Source organism: Pristiophorus japonicus, chromosome 8, assembly GCF_044704955.1.
Source record: "Pristiophorus japonicus isolate sPriJap1 chromosome 8, sPriJap1.hap1, whole genome shotgun sequence".
NCBI lineage: Eukaryota > Metazoa > Chordata > Chondrichthyes > Pristiophoridae > Pristiophorus > Pristiophorus japonicus.
In genome coordinates this window covers 153321152-153340609 of record NC_091984.1, presented here as the reverse complement: position 1 = coordinate 153340609, position 19458 = coordinate 153321152, and the positions used below count along the sequence as shown (strand labels likewise).

General features: G+C 47.4%; 1 protein-coding gene across 1 annotated transcript; it reads left to right on the top strand.

Moving 5' to 3' along the window:
• The first annotated feature begins 9674 nt into the window (after positions 1-9674).
• Positions 9675-18139, top strand: LOC139269194 (dentin sialophosphoprotein-like). The gene is made up of 4 exons (XM_070888286.1): positions 9675-10391; positions 14833-15759; positions 16674-17013; positions 17595-18139. Exons 1-4 carry the CDS (start codon positions 9675-9677, stop codon positions 18137-18139), a joined length of 2529 nt encoding a protein of 842 aa, XP_070744387.1.
• The last annotated feature ends 1319 nt before the right edge of the window (positions 18140-19458 follow it).

Genomic DNA, 19458 nt, shown 5'->3' with positions numbered 1-19458 from the left:
CCCAGATGAATAATACCGAAGAGCAGGGGAGCACAAACGTCACGAAGAGGAGTAATACTGTCAGCCAGAGGAGCAATACCGACACCCAGAGGAGTGATACCGTCACCCAGAGGAGTAATGCCGACATCCACAGAAGTAATACCACCATCTAGAGGAGCAATACTGTCACCAAGCGGAGATATACCGACATCCAGAGGAGTAATACCGACATCCAGAGCAGTAATACCGACATCAAAATGAGTAATACAATCACCCAGTGGAAGAATACCGACACCCAGATGAGTGATACCGACATGCAGAGGAGTAATACCAACACCCAGAGGAGTAATACTGTCAGCCTGAGGATTAATACAGACACGAGAGGATTAATACCGACACCCAGATTAGTAATACTTTCAACCAGAGGAGTAATACTGATAACCAGAGGAGTAATACCGTCACCCAGAGGAGTAATATTGTCACCCACAGGAGTAATACTGACAGCCAGAGGAGTAATGACGATACCCAGAGGAGTAATATTTTCACCCAGAGGTGTAATTCTGACAGCCAGAGGAGTAATGACGATACCCAGAGGAGTAATATTGTCACCCAGAGGAGTACTACCGACACACTAAGCAGTAAAACTGTCACCCAGAGGAGTAATATTGTCACCCAATGGAGTAATACCGATACCAGAGGAAAATGCTGTCACCCAGCGAGTAATACCGACAGCCGGAGGAGTAATATCGACATCTAGAGGAGTAGTACCGACACCGAGAGGAGGAATACCGCCACCCAGAGGAGTAATAGTTTTACCCAGAAGAGAAATACCGATACCCAGAGGAGTAATGCTGTCACCCAGATGAGTAATACCGACAACCAGAGGAGCAATACCAACAGCCAGAGGAGCAATAATGTCAACCAGAAGAGTAATACCGAAACCCAGATGAGTAATGTCGTCACGCAGAGGAATAGTGCCTACACCCAGAGGAGCAATAACGACACCCAGAGGAGCAATACCGACACCGAGATGAGTAATGCCGACACCCGGAGGCGTAATACCGAAATCCAGAGGGGTGATGCGGTCTTCCAGACAAGTAATACTGTCACCCAGATGAATAATACCGAAGAGCAGGGGAGCACAAACGTCACGAAGAGGAGTAATACTGTCAGCCAGAGGAGCAATACCGACACCCAGAGGAGTGATACCGTCACCCAGAGGAGTAATGCCGACATCCACAGAAGTAATACCACCATCTAGAGGAGCAATACTGTCACCAAGAGGAGATATACCGACACCCAGAGGAGTAATACCGACATCCAGAGGAGTAATACAAACACCCAGAGGAGTAATACTGTCAGCCTGAGGATTAATACAGACACTAGAGGATTACTACCGACACCCAGATTAGTAATACTTTCAACCAGAGGAGTAATACTGATAACCAGAGGAGTAATACCGTCACCCAGAGGAGTAATATTGTCACCCACAGGAGTAATACTGACAGCCAGAGGAGTAATGCCGATACCCAGAGGAGTAATATTGTCACCCAGAGGTGTAATTCTGACAGCCAGAGGAGTAATGACGATACCCAGAGGAGTAATATTGTCACCCAGAGGAGTACTACCGACACACTGAGCAGTAAAACTGTCACCCAGAGGAGTAATACTGTCACCCAATGGAGTAATACCGAGACCCAGAGAAAAATGCTGTCACACAGAGAGTAATACCGACAGCCAGAGGAGTAATATCGACATCTAGAGGAGTAGTACCGACACCGAGAGGAGGAATACCGCCACGCAGAGGAGTAATACCTTTACCTAGAAGATAAATACCGATACCCAGAGGAGTAATGCTGTCACCCAGATGAGTAATACCGACAACCAGAGGAGCAATACCAACAGCCAGAGGAGCAATAATGTCAACCAGAAGAGTAATATCGAAACCCAGATGAGTAATGTCGCCAAGCAGAGGAATAGTGCCTACACCCAGAGGAGCAATAACGACACCCAGAGGAGCAATACCGACACCCAGAGGAGTAATACCGATACCCAGAGGAGTAATGCTGTCACCCAGATGAGTAATATCGACAACCAGATGAGCAATACCAACACCCATAGGAGTAATACTGTCAACTAGAGGCGTAATACCGACACGCAGAGGTGTAATACCGACATCTAGAGGAGCAATACGGACACCCAGTGGAGCAATACCGATACGAAGAGGAGTAATACCGACACCCAGAGAGTAATACCTTCACCCAGACGAGTAATACCGTCACCCAGAGGAGTAATACCGCCAGCTAGAGGAGTAATACCATCACCCAGAAGATTAATACTGTCAGCCAGAGGAGTAATGCAGACACCAGAGGAGTAATAGCGACACCCAGAGGAGTAATACCATCACCCGGCGGAATAATACCCACAGTCAGAATATTAATACCCCATCTAGAGGAGTAATATCGACATCCAGAGAGTAATACCGACAACCAGAGGAGTAGGAGTAATACCGGCACGCAGAGAGTAATACCGACACCCAGGCGAGCAATACCATCACCCAGAGTAGTAATACCGTCACACAGATGAGTAATACCATCACACAGAGGATTAATACTGTCACCCAGATGAGTAATACAGACGCCAGAGGAGTAATAGCGACACTCAGAGGAATATTATCTTCACCCAGCGAAGTAATGCCCACATCCAGAAGATTAATGCCCCATCCAGAGGAGTCGTATTGACATCCAGATGTAATACCGACAACCAGAGGAGTAATGCCATCACACAGTGGAGTAATACTGTCACCGAGTGGAGTAATAAAGACACCAGTGGATTAATACCGACATCCAGATGAGTAATATTGTCAGCCAGAGGCGTAATACTGTCAACCAGAGGCATGTTACCGACATGCAGAGGTGTAATACCGACATCTAGAGGAGCAATACGGACACCCAGAGGAGCAATACCGACACCGAGAGGAGCAATACCGACACCCAGAGAGCAATACCGTCACCCAGAGGAGTAATACCGTCAGCTAGAGGAGTAATATCATCACCCTTAGGATTAATACCGCCACACAGAGGAGTAATACTGTCACCCAGTGCAGTAATACAGACAACCAGGGGATTAATACCGACACCCATATGAGTAAAATTGTCAGCCAGAGGATTAATACTGAAAACCAGGGGAGTAATACCGTCACTCAGAGGAGTAATACCAGCACCCAGAGAGTAATACCGACACCCAAACGAACAATATAATCCCCCATAGGAGTAATACCGTCACACAGAGGAGTAATATCATCACACAGAGGAGCAATACCTTCACCCAGATGAGTAATAAAGACGCCGGACGAGTAATACCGACACCCAGAGGAGTAATACCATCATCCATCGGAGTAATACCCACATCAAGAGGATTAATACACCATCCAGAGGTATAATACCGACATCCAGAGAATAATACCGACAACCAGAGGAATAGGCGTAATTCCGGCACCCAGAGAGTAATACCGACATTCAGACGAGCAATACCATCACACAGTTGAGTAATACTGTCACCCAAAGGAGTAATGCAGACACCAGAGGATTAATACCAACACCCAGATGAGTCATATTGTCAGCCAGAGGAGTAATACTGATAACCAGAGGAGTAATACATTCACCCAGAGGAGCAATATTGTCACCCAGACGAGTAATACCGACAGCCAGAGGAGTAATCCCGACACCCAGAGGAGTAATACTGTCATCCAGAGGAGTAATACTGTCACTCAGTGGAGTAATACCGAGACCCATGGGAATAATACCGTCACCCAGTGGAGTAATATTGTCACCCACAGGAGTAATACTGACAGCCAGAGGAGTAATGACGATACCCAGAGGAGTAATATTTTCACCCAGAGGTGTAATTCTGACAGCCAGAGGAGTAATGACGATACCCAGAGGAGTAATATTGTCACCCAGAGGAGTACTACCGACACACTAAGCAGTAAAACTGTCACCCAGAGGAGTAATATTGTCACCCAATGGAGTAATACCGATACCCAGAGGAAAATGCTGTCACCCAGCGAGTAATACCGACAGCCGGAGGAGTAATATCGACATCTAGAGGAGTAGTACCGACACCGAGAGGAGGAATACCGCCACCCAGAGGAGTAATAGTTTTACCCAGAAGAGAAATACCGATACCCAGAGGAGTAATGCTGTCACCCAGATGAGTAATACCAACAACCAGAGGAGCAATACCAACAGCCAGAGGAGCAATAATGTCAACCAGAAGAGTAATACCGAAACCCAGATGAGTAATGTCGTCACGCAGAGGAATAGTGCCTACACCCAGAGGAGCAATAACGACACCCAGAGGAGCAATACCGACACCGAGATGAGTAATGCCGACACCCGGAGGCGTAATACCGAAATCCAGAGGGGTGATGCGGTCTTCCAGACAAGTAATACTGTCACCCAGATGAATAATACCGAAGAGCAGGGGAGCACAAACGTCACGAAGAGGAGTAATACTGTCAGCCAGAGGAGCAATACCGACACCCAGAGGAGTGATACCGTCACCCAGAGGAGTAATGCCGACATCCACAGAAGTAATACCACCATCTAGAGGAGCAATACTGTCACCAAGAGGAGATATACCGACACCCAGAGGAGTAATACCGACATCCAGAGGAGTAATACAAACACCCAGAGGAGTAATACTGTCAGCCTGAGGATTAATACAGACACTAGAGGATTACTACCGACACCCAGATTAGTAATACTTTCAACCAGAGGAGTAATACTGATAACCAGAGGAGTAATACCGTCACCCAGAGGAGTAATATTGTCACCCACAGGAGTAATACTGACAGCCAGAGGAGTAATGCCGATACCCAGAGGAGTAATATTGTCACCCAGAGGTGTAATTCTGACAGCCAGAGGAGTAATGACGATACCCAGAGGAGTAATATTGTCACCCAGAGGAGTACTACCGACACACTGAGCAGTAAAACTGTCACCCAGAGGAGTAATACTGTCACCCAATGGAGTAATACCGAGACCCAGAGAAAAATGCTGTCACACAGAGAGTAATACCGACAGCCAGAGGAGTAATATCGACATCTAGAGGAGTAGTACCGACACCGAGAGGAGGAATACCGCCACGCAGAGGAGTAATACCTTTACCTAGAAGATAAATACCGATACCCAGAGGAGTAATGCTGTCACCCAGATGAGTAATACCGACAACCAGAGGAGCAATACCAACAGCCAGAGGAGCAATAATGTCAACCAGAAGAGTAATATCGAAACCCAGATGAGTAATGTCGCCAAGCAGAGGAATAGTGCCTACACCCAGAGGAGCAATAACGACACCCAGAGGAGCAATACCGACACCCAGAGGAGTAATACCGATACCCAGAGGAGTAATGCTGTCACCCAGATGAGTAATATCGACAACCAGATGAGCAATACCAACACCCATAGGAGTAATACTGTCAACTAGAGGCGTAATACCGACACGCAGAGGTGTAATACCGACATCTAGAGGAGCAATACGGACACCCAGTGGAGCAATACCGATACGAAGAGGAGTAATACCGACACCCAGAGAGTAATACCTTCACCCAGACGAGTAATACCGTCACCCAGAGGAGTAATACCGCCAGCTAGAGGAGTAATACCATCACCCAGAAGATTAATACTGTCAGCCAGAGGAGTAATGCAGACACCAGAGGAGTAATAGCGACACCCAGAGGAGTAATACCATCACCCGGCGGAATAATACCCACAGTCAGAATATTAATACCCCATCTAGAGGAGTAATATCGACATCCAGAGAGTAATACCGACAACCAGAGGAGTAGGAGTAATACCGGCACGCAGAGAGTAATACCGACACCCAGGCGAGCAATACCATCACCCAGAGTAGTAATACCGTCACACAGATGAGTAATACCATCACACAGAGGATTAATACTGTCACCCAGATGAGTAATACAGACGCCAGAGGAGTAATAGCGACACTCAGAGGAATATTATCTTCACCCAGCGAAGTAATGCCCACATCCAGAAGATTAATGCCCCATCCAGAGGAGTCGTATTGACATCCAGATGTAATACCGACAACCAGAGGAGTAATGCCATCACACAGTGGAGTAATACTGTCACCGAGTGGAGTAATAAAGACACCAGTGGATTAATACCGACATCCAGATGAGTAATATTGTCAGCCAGAGGCGTAATACTGTCAACCAGAGGCATGTTACCGACATGCAGAGGTGTAATACCGACATCTAGAGGAGCAATACGGACACCCAGAGGAGCAATACCGACACCGAGAGGAGCAATACCGACACCCAGAGAGCAATACCGTCACCCAGAGGAGTAATACCGTCAGCTAGAGGAGTAATATCATCACCCTTAGGATTAATACCGCCACACAGAGGAGTAATACTGTCACCCAGTGCAGTAATACAGACAACCAGGGGATTAATACCGACACCCATATGAGTAAAATTGTCAGCCAGAGGATTAATACTGAAAACCAGGGGAGTAATACCGTCACTCAGAGGAGTAATACCAGCACCCAGAGAGTAATACCGACACCCAAACGAACAATATAATCCCCCATAGGAGTAATACCGTCACACAGAGGAGTAATATCATCACACAGAGGAGCAATACCTTCACCCAGATGAGTAATAAAGACGCCGGACGAGTAATACCGACACCCAGAGGAGTAATACCATCATCCATCGGAGTAATACCCACATCAAGAGGATTAATACACCATCCAGAGGTATAATACCGACATCCAGAGAATAATACCGACAACCAGAGGAATAGGCGTAATTCCGGCACCCAGAGAGTAATACCGACATTCAGACGAGCAATACCATCACACAGTTGAGTAATACTGTCACCCAAAGGAGTAATGCAGACACCAGAGGATTAATACCAACACCCAGATGAGTCATATTGTCAGCCAGAGGAGTAATACTGATAACCAGAGGAGTAATACATTCACCCAGAGGAGCAATATTGTCACCCAGACGAGTAATACCGACAGCCAGAGGAGTAATCCCGACACCCAGAGGAGTAATACTGTCATCCAGAGGAGTAATACTGTCACTCAGTGGAGTAATACCGAGACCCATGGGAATAATACTGTCACCCAGTGGAGTAATACCGACAGCCAGAGGAGTGATATCGACATCTAGAGGAGTAGTACCGACACCGACAGGAGCAATACCGTCACCCAGAGGAGTAAGACCGTCACCCAGAGGAGTAATACCGATAACCAGAGGAGTAATGACGCCACCCAGATCTGTAATACCGACAACCAGAGGAGCTGTACCAACACGCAGAGGAGTAATACTGTCAACCAGAGGAGTAATACCGAAACGCAGATGAGTAATCTATTCACCCGGAGGAGTAATACCTACACCCAAAGGAGCAATACCAACACCCAGAGTAGCAATACCGATAACCAGATGAGTAATACCGATATCCAGAGGAGTAATGCCGTCACGCAGAGGAGTAATACCCTCACACAGAGGAGTAATACTGCCACCCAGAGGAGTAATACAGACACCAGAGGAGTAATACCGGCACCCAGAGAGTAATACCAACATCCAAACGAGCAATACCATCCCCCAGAGGTGTAATATTGTCACACAGAGGAGTAATATCATCAAACAGAGGAGTAATACTTTCACCCAGATGAGTAATACAGACGCCAGAGGAGTAATACCGACACACAGATGAGTAATACCATCATCCATCGGAGTAATACCCACATCAAGAGGAGTAATACCCCATCCAGAGGAATAATACCGACATCCAGAGAATAATACCGACAACCAGAGGAGTAGGAGTAATACCGGCACCCAGAGAGTAATACCGACACCCAGACAAGCAATATCATCACAGTGGAGTAATACTGTCACCCAGAGGAGTAATACAGACATCAGAGGATTGATACCAACACCCAGATGATTAATCTTGTCAGCCAGAGGAGTAATACTGATAACCAGAGGAGAAAGAAAGTCACCCAGACGAGCAATATTGTCACCCAGAGGAGTAATACCGACAGCCAGAGGATTAATCCCGACACCCAGAGGAGTAATACTGTCACCCAGAGGAGTAATACTGTCACTCAGTGGAGTGATACCGAGACCCAGAGGAATAATACTGTCACACAGTGGAGAAATACCGACAGCCAGAGGAGTGATATCGACATCTAGAGGAGTAATGCCGACACCGAGAGGAGCAATACCGTCACCCAGAGTAGTAAGACCGTCACCCAGAGGAGTAATACCGATACGCAGAGGAGTAATGACGTCACCCAGATCAGTAATGCCGACAACCGGAGGAGCTATACCAACACCCAGAGGAGTAATACTGTCAACCAGAGGAGTAATACCGAAACCCAGATGAGTAATGTCGTCACTCTGAGGAGTACTACCTAAAGCCAAAGTAGCAATACCAACACCCAGAGTAGCAATACCGATACCCAGATGAGTAATACCGATATCCAGAGGAGTAATGCCATCACCCAGAGGAGTAATACCCTCACACAGAGGAGTCATACTGCCACCCAGAGGAGTAATACAGACACCAGAGGAATAATACCGTCACCCAGAGGAGTAATATTGTCACCCACAGGAGTAATACCGACAGCCAGAGGAGTAATCCCGGCACCCAGAGGAGTAATATTGTCACCCAGAGGAGTATTACCGACACACTGAGGATTAGTACTGTCACCCAGGGGAGTAATACTGCCACCCAGTGGAGTAATACCGAGACCCAAAGGAATAATACTGTCACCCAGAGAGTAATACCGACAGCCAGAGGAGTAATATCGACATCTAGAGGAGAAGTACCGACACCGAGTGGAGCAATACCTTCACCCAGAGGAGTAATACCTTCTCCCAGAGGAGTAATACTGTCAACCAGAGGAGTAATACCGAAACCCAGATGAGTAGTGTCGTCACCCAGAGGAGTAATACCTATACCCAGAAGAGCAATACCATCGCACAGTGGAGACATTCTGTAACCCAAGTAATACAGACGTCACAGGATTAATGCAGACACCCAAATGAGTAATATAGTCAGCCAGGGGAATAATACTGATAACCAGAGGAGTAATACCGTCACCCAGAGGAGTAATACTGTCACCTAGAGGAGTAATACCGACAGCCAGAGGAGTAATCCCGACACCCAGAGGAGTAGTACCGACACTGAGAGGAGCAATGCCGTCAGTAAGAGGAAAAATGCTGTCACGCATTGGAGTAACAGCGATTCCCAGAGGAGTAATGCCATCACCCAGATGAGTAATCTCGACACCCAGAGAAGCAATACCAACACCCAGAGGAGTAATACTGTCGACCAGAGGAGTAATACCGAAATCCAGATGAATAATGCCATTGCACAGAGGAGTAATACTACATCCAGAGGAGCAATACTGACACCCAGAGGAGCAATACCGACAGCCAGAGGAGTAATACCGACATCCACAGGAGTAAAGCCCTCACCCAGAGGACCAAAATCGACACCCAGAAGATTAATACCGACACCCAGAGGAGTAATACCGACACACAGAGGATTACTATCGACATCCAGAGGAGCAATACCGACACACGGAGGAGCAATAACGACACGGAGAGGAGTAATACCGACATCGAGTGGAGTAATACCGACACCCAGATGAGTAATACCGACACCCGGAGGCGTTATACCGAAATCCAGAGGGGTGATGCCGTCACCCAGAGAAGTAATACTGTCACCCAGCGGAATAATACCGAAGAGCAGGGGAGCAAAAACGTCACGAAGAGGAGTAATACCGTCACCCAGAGGAGCAATACCGACATCCACAGAAGTAATACCACCATCCAGAGGAGCAATACTGTCACCAAGAGGCGAAATACCGACACCCAGAGGAGTAATTCCGACATCAAAATGAGTAATACCATCACCTATTGGAAGAATACCGACATCCAGAGGAGTGATACCGTCACCCAGAGGAGTAATACCGACATCCACAGAAGTAATACCACCATCCAGAGGTGCAATACTATCACCAAGAGGAGAAATACCGACACCCAGAGGAGTAATACCGACATCCAGAGGAGTGATACCGTCACCCAGAGGAGTAATATCGACATCCACAGAAGTAATACCACCATCCAGAGGTGCAATACTATCACCAAGAGGAGAAATACCGACACCCAGAGGAGTAATACCGACATCCAGAGGAGTAATACCGACATCAAAATGAGTAATACCATCACCCAGTGGAAGAATACCGACACCCAGATGAGTGATACCGACATGCAGAACAGTAATACCAACACCCAGAGGATTAATACTTTCAGCCTGAGGATTAATACAGACACTAGAGGAATAATACCGACACCCAGATTAGTAATATTTTCAACCAGAGGAGTAATACTGATAACCAGAGGAGTAATACCGTCACCCAGAGGAGTAATAGTGTCACCCATCGGAGTAATACTGATAGCCAGAGGAGTAATGACGATACCCAGAGGAGTAATATTGTCACCCAGAGGTGTACTACCGACACACTGAGCAGTAAAACTGTCACCCAGAGGAGTAATACTGTCACCCAGTGGAATAATACCGAGACCCAGAGGAAAAATGCTGTCACCCAGAGAGTAATACCGAAGCCGGAGGAGCAATACCAACAGCCAGAGGAGCAATAATGTCAACCAGAGGAGTAATACCGAAACCCAAAGGAGTAATGCGGACACCTAGAGGAGTAATACCGATACCCAGACGAGTAATAACAAACCAGAGGAATAATACCGCTACCCAGCGGAGTAATAGCATCACTCCGAGTAGTAATATCTACATCCACATGAGTAATACCGTCACCCAGAGGAGAAATACCGATATTCAGTGGACTAATACCGACACCCAGAGGATTAATTCCATCAGCCAGAGGAGTAATACCGTCAGCTAGAGGAGTAATACCGACATCCAGAGGCGTAATACCGACACTCAGAGGTGTAATACCGACATCTAGAGGAGCAATACGGACACCCAGAGGAGCAATACCGACACCGAAAGGAGTAATATCGACACCCAGAGAGTAATACCGGCACCCAGCCGAGTAATATCGTCACCCAGAGAAGTAATACCGTCAGCTAGAGGAGTAATACCATCACCCAGAGGAGTAATACTGTCACCCAGAGGATTAATATAGACACCAGAGGCGTAATACCGACACCCAGAGGAGTAATGCCGTCATCCGGCGGAGTAATAACTACATCCAGAACATTAATACCCCATCCAGAGGAGTAATATCGACATCCAGAGAGTAATACCGACAACCAGAGGAGCAGGAATACAACCGGCACCCAGAGAGTAAAACCGACACCCAGGCGAGCAATACCATCACGCAGCGGAGTAACACCGTCACACAGAGGAGTAATACCATCATACAGATAATTAATGCTGTCACCCAGATGAGTAATACAGACGCCAGAGGAGTAATACCGACACCCAGAGGAATAGTACCATCACCCAGCGGAGGAATACCCACATCCAGAGGATTAATACCCCATCCAGATGAGTCATACCGACATCCAGAGAATAATACCGACAACCAGAGGAGTGGGAGTGATACTGGCACCCAGAGAGTAATACCCACACCCAGACGAGCAATACCATCACCCAGAGGAGTAATACCATCACCCAGAGGAGTAATCCCATCACACAGAGGATTAATACCGTCACACAGAGGAGTAATGCCATCACACAGAGGAGTAATCCTGTCACCCAGATGAGTAGTACAGACGCCAGTAGAATAATACCGACACCCAGAGGAGTAATACCATCACCCAGTGGAGTAATACCCACATCCAGAGGATCAATACCCCATCCAGAGGCGTAATATCGCCATCCAGAGAGTATTACCGACAACCAGAGGAGTAAGAGTAATACTGGCACCCAGAGTGTAATACCGACACCCAGACGAGCAATACCATCACCCAGAGGAGTGATACTGTCACCCAGAGGATTAATACAGACACCAGAGGATTAATACCGACACCCAGATGAGTAATATTGTGTGCCAGAGGAGTAATACTGATAACCAGAGGAGTAATAAAGCCATGCAGACGAGCAATATTGTCACCCAGAGGAGTAATACCGGCAGCCAGAGGAGTAATACCGACACCCAGAGGAGTAATACTGTCACCCAGAGGAGTAATACTGTCACTCAGTGGAGTAATACCGAGACCCAGAGGAATAATACTGTCACCCAGTGGAGTAATACCGAGAGCCAGAGGAGTCATATCGACATCTAGAGGAGTAGTGCAGAAATGGAGGACAATACCGTCACCCAGAGGAGTAAGACCGTCACCCAGAGGAGTGATACTGATACCCAGAGGAGTAATGACGTCGCCCAGATCAGTAATACCGACAACCAGAGGAGCTATACCAACACCCAGAGGAGTAATACTGTCAACCAGAGGAGTAATACCGAAACCCAGATGAGTAATGTCGTCACCCGGAGGAGTAATACCTACACCCAAAGGAGCAATACCAACACCCAGAGTAGCAATACCGATACCCAGATGAGTAATACCGATATCCAAAGGAGTAATACCGATACCCAGACGAGAAATAACAAACCAGAGGAATAATACCGCTAGCAAGCGGAGTAATAGCATCACTCCGAGTAGTAATATCTTCACCCACAGGAGTAATACCGTCACCCAGAGGAGAAATACCGATATCCAGTGGACTAGTACCGACATCCAGAGGGTTAATACCATCAGCCAGACGAGTAATACCGTCAGCTAGAGGAGTAATACCGACATCCAGAGGCGTAATACCGACACTCAGAGGTGTAATACCGACATCTAGAGGAGCAATACGGACACCCAGAGGAGCAATACGGACACCGAAAGGAGTAATATCGACACCCAGAGAGTAATACCGCCACCCAGCTGAGTAATACCGTCACCCAGAGAAGTAATACCGTCAGCTAGAGGAGTAATACCATCACCCAGAGGAGTAATACTGTCACCCAGAGGATTAACATAGACACCAGAGGCGTAATACCGACACACAGAGGAGTAATACCGTCACCCGGCGGACAAATAACTACATCCAGAACATTAATACCCCATCCAGATGAGTAATATCGACATCCAGAGAGTAATACCGACAACCAGAGGAGTAGGAATAATACCGGCACCCAGAGAGTAATACCGACACCAGGCGAGCAATACCATCATCCAGAGGAGTAACACCGTCACACAGAGGAGTAATACCATCATACAGATGATTACTGCTGTCACCCAGATGAGTAATACAGGCGCCAGAGGAGTAATACCGACACCCAGAGGAATAGTACCATCACCCAGCGGAGGAATACCCACATCCAGAGGATTAATACCCCATCCAGAATAGTCATACCGTCATCCAGAGAATAAAACCGACAACCAGAGGAGTGGGAGTAATACTGGCACCCAGAGAGTAATACCGACACCCAGACGAGCAATACCATCACCCAGAGGAGTAATACCGTCACCCAGAGGAGTAATCCCGTCACACAGAGGAGTAATACCGTCACACAGAGGAGTAATACCATCACACAGAGGAGTAATCCTGTCACCCAGATGAGTAATACAGACGCCAGTGGAGTAATACCGACACCCAGAGGAGTAATACCATCACCCAGCGGAGTAATACCGACATCCAGAGGATTAATACCCCACCCAGAGGCGTAATACCGGCATCCAGAGAGTATTACCGACAACCAGATGAGTAGGAGTAATACTAGCACCAAGGGAATAATACCGACACCCAGACGAGCAATACCATCACGGAGAGGAGTAATACTGTCACCCAGAGGAGTAATACAGACACCAGAGGGTTAATACCGACACCCAGATGAGTAATATTGTCAGCCAGAGGAGCAATACTGATAACCAGAGGAGTGATAAAGTCACCCAGACGAGCAATATTGTCACCCAGAGGAGTAATAGCGACAGCCAGAGGAGTAATCGCGACACCCAGAGGAGTAATACTGTCACCCAGAGGAGTAATACTGTCACTCAGTGGAGTAATACCGAGACCCAGAGGAGTAATATTGTCACCCAGACGAGTAATACCGACAGCCAGAGGAGTAATCCCAGCACCCATAGGAGTAATATTGTCACCCAGAGGAGTATTACCGACACACTGAGGATTAATACTGTCATCCAGGGGTGCAATACTGTCACCCAGTGGAGTAATACCGAGACCCAAAGGAATAATACTGTCACCCCGAGAGGTCTACCGACAGCCAGAGGAGTAATATCGAAATCTAGAGGAGAAGTACTGACACCGAGAGGAGCAATACCTTCATCCAGAGAAGTAATACCGTCTCCCAGAGGAGCAATACTGTCAACCAGTGGAGTAATACCGAAACCCAGATGAGTATTGTCGTCACCCACAGGAGCAATACCAACACCCAGAGGAGTAATACTGTCAACCAGAGGAGTCATACCGAAACCCAGATGAGTAATGTCGTCACCCAGGGAAGTAATACCTACACCCAGAAGAGCAATACCAACACCCAGAGGAACAATACCGATACCCAGAGGAGTAATACCGGTATCCAGAGGAGTAATACCGTCACCCAGAAAAGTTATACCGAAACGTAGGGGAGTAAAACCGTCACGAAGAAGAGTAATACCATCGAACAGTGGAGTAATACTGTAACCCAGAGTAATACAGACGCCACAGGATTAATACAGACACCCAAATGACTAATATAGTCATCCAGGGGAACACTACTGATAACCAGAGGAGTAATACCGTCACCCAGATGAGTAATATTGTCACCTAGAGGAGTAATACCGACAGCCAGAGGAGTAATCCCGACACCCAGAGGAGTAGTTCCGACACTGAGAGGAGCAATGCCGTCAGCAAGAGGAATAATGCTGTCACGCATTGGAGTAATAGCGATTCCCAGAGGAGTAATGCCGTCACCCAGATGAGTAATCCCGACACCCAGAGGAGCAATACCAACACCCAGAGGAGCAATACTGTCGACCAGAGGAGTAATACCGAAACCCAGATGAATAATGCCATCGCAAAGACGAGTAATACCTACATCCAGAGGAGCAATACTGACACCCAGAGCAGCAAGACCGACAGCCAGAGGAGTAATACCGACATCCACAGGAGTAAAAGCCTCACCCAGAGGACCAAAACCGACACGCAGAAGATTAATACCGACACCCAGAGGAGTAATACCGACACACAGAGGATTAATATCGACATCCAGAGGAGCAATACCGACACACGAAGGAGCAACAACGGCACGGAGAGGAGTAATACCGACATCGAGAGGAGTAATACCGACACCCAGATGAGTAAAACCGACACCCGGAGGCGTAATACCGAAATCCAGAGGGGTGATGCCGTCTTCCAGACAAGTAATACTGTCACCCAGATGAATAATACCGAAGAGCAGGGGAGCACAAACGTCACGAAGAGGAGTAATACTGTCAGCCAGAGGAGCAATACCGATACCCAGAGGAGTGATACCGTCACCCAGAGGAGTAATGCCGACATCCACAGAAGTAATACCACCATCCAGAGGAGAAATACTGTCACCAAGAGGAGAAATACCGACACCCAGAGGAGTAATACTGTCACCCAGAGGAGTAATACTGTCACTCAGTGGAGTAATACCGACAGCCAGAGGAGTGATATCGACATCGAGAGGATTAGTGCCAACATCGAGAGGGCAATACCGTCACCCAGAGGAGTAAGACCGTCACCCAGAGGAGTAATACCGATACCCAGATGAGTAATGTCGTCACCCGGAGGAGTAATACCTACACCCAAAGGAGCAACACCAACACCCAGAGTAGCAATACCGATACCCAGATGAGTAATACCGATATCCAGAGGAGTAATGCCGTCACCCAGAGGAGTAATACCCTCACACAGAGGAGTAATACGACAGCCAGAGGAGTAATCCCAACACCCAGAGGAGTAACATTGTCACCCTGAGGAGTATTACCGACACACTGAGGATTAATACTGTCATCCAGGGGTGTAATACTGTCACCCAGTGGAGTAATACCGAGACCCTAAGGAATCATACCGTCACCCAGAGAGTACTACCGACAGCCAGAGGAGTAATATCGAAATCTAGAGGAGAAGTACCGACACCGAGAGGAGCAATACCTTCACCCAGAGGAGTAATACCGTCTCCCAGAGGAGTAATACTGTCAACCAGAGGAGTAATACCGAAACCCAGATGAGTAGTGTCGTCACCCAGAGGAGCAATACCAACACCCAGAGGAGTAATACTGTCAACCAGAGGAGTAATACCGAAACCCAGATGAGTAATGTCGTCACTAAGAGAAGTAATACCTACACCCAGAAGAGCAATACCAACACCCATAGGAACAATACCGATACCCAGAGGAGTAATACCGGTACCCGGAGTAGTAATACCGTCACCCATAAAAGTAATACCAAAACGTAGGGGAGTAAAACCGTCACGAAGAAGAGTAATACCATCGAAAAGTGGAGTAATACTGAAACCCAGAGTAATACAGACGCCACAGGATTAATACAGACACCCAAATGACTAATATAGTCATCCAGGGGAATAATACTGTTAACCAGAGGAGTAATACCGTCACCCAGAGGAGTAATATTGTCACCTAGAGGAGTAATACCGACAGCCAGAGGAGTAATCCCGACACCCAGAAGAGTAGTACCGACACTGAGAGGAGCAAAGCCGTCAGCAAGAGGAATAATGCTGTCACGCATTGGAGTAATAGCGATTCCCAGAGGAGTAAGGCCGTCACCCAGATGAGTAATCCCGACACCCAGAGGAGCAATACCAACACCCAGAGGAGCACTACTGTCGACCAGAGTAGTAATACCGAAACCCAGATGAATAATGCCATCGCAAAGAGGAGTAATACCTACATCCAGAGGAGCAATACTGACACCCAGAGCAGCAAGACCGACGGCCAGAGGATTAATACCGACATCCACAGGAGTAAAAGCCTCACCCAGAGGACCAAAACCGACACCAGAAGATTAATACCGACACCCAGAGGAGTAATACCGACACACAGAGGATTAATATCGACATCCAGACGAGCAATACCGACATCAAAATGAGTAATACAATCACCCAGTGCAAGAATACCGACACCCAGATGAGTGATACCGACATGCAGAGGATTAATACCAACACCCAGAGGAGTAATACTGTCAGCCTGAGGATTAATACAGACACTAGAGGATTAATACCGACACCCAGATTAGTAATACTTTCAACCAGAGGAGTAATACTGATAACCAGAGGAGTAATACCATCACCCAGAGGAGTAATATTGTCACCCGCAGGAGTAATACTGACAGCCAGAGGAGTAATGACGATACCCAGAGGAGTAATATTGTCACCCAGAGGTGCAATTCTGACAGCCAGAGGAGTAATGACGATAACCAGAGGAGTAATATTGTCACCCAGAGGAGTACTACCGACACACTGAGCAGTAAAACTGTCACCCAGAGGGGTAATATTGTCACCCAATGGAGTAATACCGAGACCCAGAGGAATTTGCTGTCACCCAGAGAGTAATACCGAAAGCCGGAGGAGTAATATCGACATCGAGAGGAGTAGTACCGACACCGAGAGGAGGAATACCGACACCCAGAGGCGTAATACCTTTACCCAGAAGAGAAATACCGATACACAGAGGAGTAATGCTGTCACCCAGATGAGTAATACCGACAACCAGAGGAGCAATACCAACAGCCAGAGTGGCAATAATGTCAACCAGAAGAGTAATACCGAAACCCAGATGAGTAACGTCATCACGCAGAGGAATAGTGCCTACACCCAGAGGAGCAATAACGACACCCAGAGGAGCAATACCGACACCCAGATGAGTAATACCGACACCCGGAGGCGTAATACCGAAATCCAGAGGGGTGATGCCGTCACCCAGACAAGTAATACTGTCACCCAGATGAATAATACCGAAGAGCAGGGGAGCACAAACGTCACGAAGTGGAGTAATACTGTCAGCCAGAGGAGCAATACCGACACCCAGAGGAGTGATACCGTCACCCAGAGGAATAATGCCGACATCCACAGAAGTAATACCACCATCTAGAGGAGCAATACTGTCACCAAGAGGAGATATACCGACACCCAGAGGAGTAATACCGACATCCAGAGGAGTAATACCGACATCAAAATGAGCAATACAATCACCCAGTGGAAGAATACCGACACCCAGATGAGTGATACCGACATGCAGAGGAGTAATACCAACACCCAGAGGAGTAATACTGTCAGCCTGAGGAATAATACAGACACTAGAGGATTACTACCGACACCCAGATTAGTAATACTTTCAACCAGAGGAGTAATACTGATAACCAGAGGAGTAATACCGTCGCCCAGAGGAGTAATATTGTCACCCACAGGTGTAATACTGACAGCCTGAGGAGTAATGACGATACACAGAGGAATAATATTGTCACCCAGAGGTGTAATTCTGACAGCCAGAGGAGTAATGACGATACCAGAGGAGTAATATTGTCACCCAGAGGAGTACTACCGACGCACTGAACAGTAAAACTGTCACCCAGAGGAGTTATACTGTCACCCAATGGAGTAATATCGAGACCCAGAGGAAACATGCTGTCACCCAGAGAGTAATACCGACAGCCAGAGGAGTAATATCGACAATTAGAGGAGTAGTACCGACACCGAGAGGAGGAATACCGCCACCCAGAGGAGTAATACCTTTACCCAGAAGAGAAATACCGATACCCAGAGGAGTAATGCTGTCACCCAGATGAGTAATACCGACAACCAGAGGAGCAATACCAACAGCCAGAGGAGCAATAATGTCAACCAGAAGAGTAATATCGAAACCCAGATGAGTAATGTCGCCACGCAGAGGAATAGTGCCTACACCCAGAGGAACAATAACGACACCCAGACGAGCAATACCGACACCCAGAGGAGTAATACCGATACCCAGAGGAGTAATGCTGTCACCCAGATGAGTAATATCGACAACAAGATGAGCAATACCAACACCCATAGGAGTAATACTGTCAACTAGAGGCGTAATACCGACACGCAGAGGTGTAATACCGACATCTAGAGGAGCAATACGGACACCCAGTGGAGCAATACCGACACGAAGAGGAGTAATACCGACACCCAGAGAGTAATACCTTCACCCAGACGAGTAATACCGTCACCCAGAGGAGTAATACCACCAGCTAGAGGAGTAATACCATCACCCAGAGGAGTAATACTGTCAGCCAGAGGAGTATTACAGACACCAGAGGAGTAATACCGACACCCAGAGGAGTAATACCGATATCCAGTGGACTAGTACCGACATCCAGAGGGTTAATACCATCAGCCAGAGGAGTAATACCGTCAGCTAGAGGAGTAATACCGACATCCAGA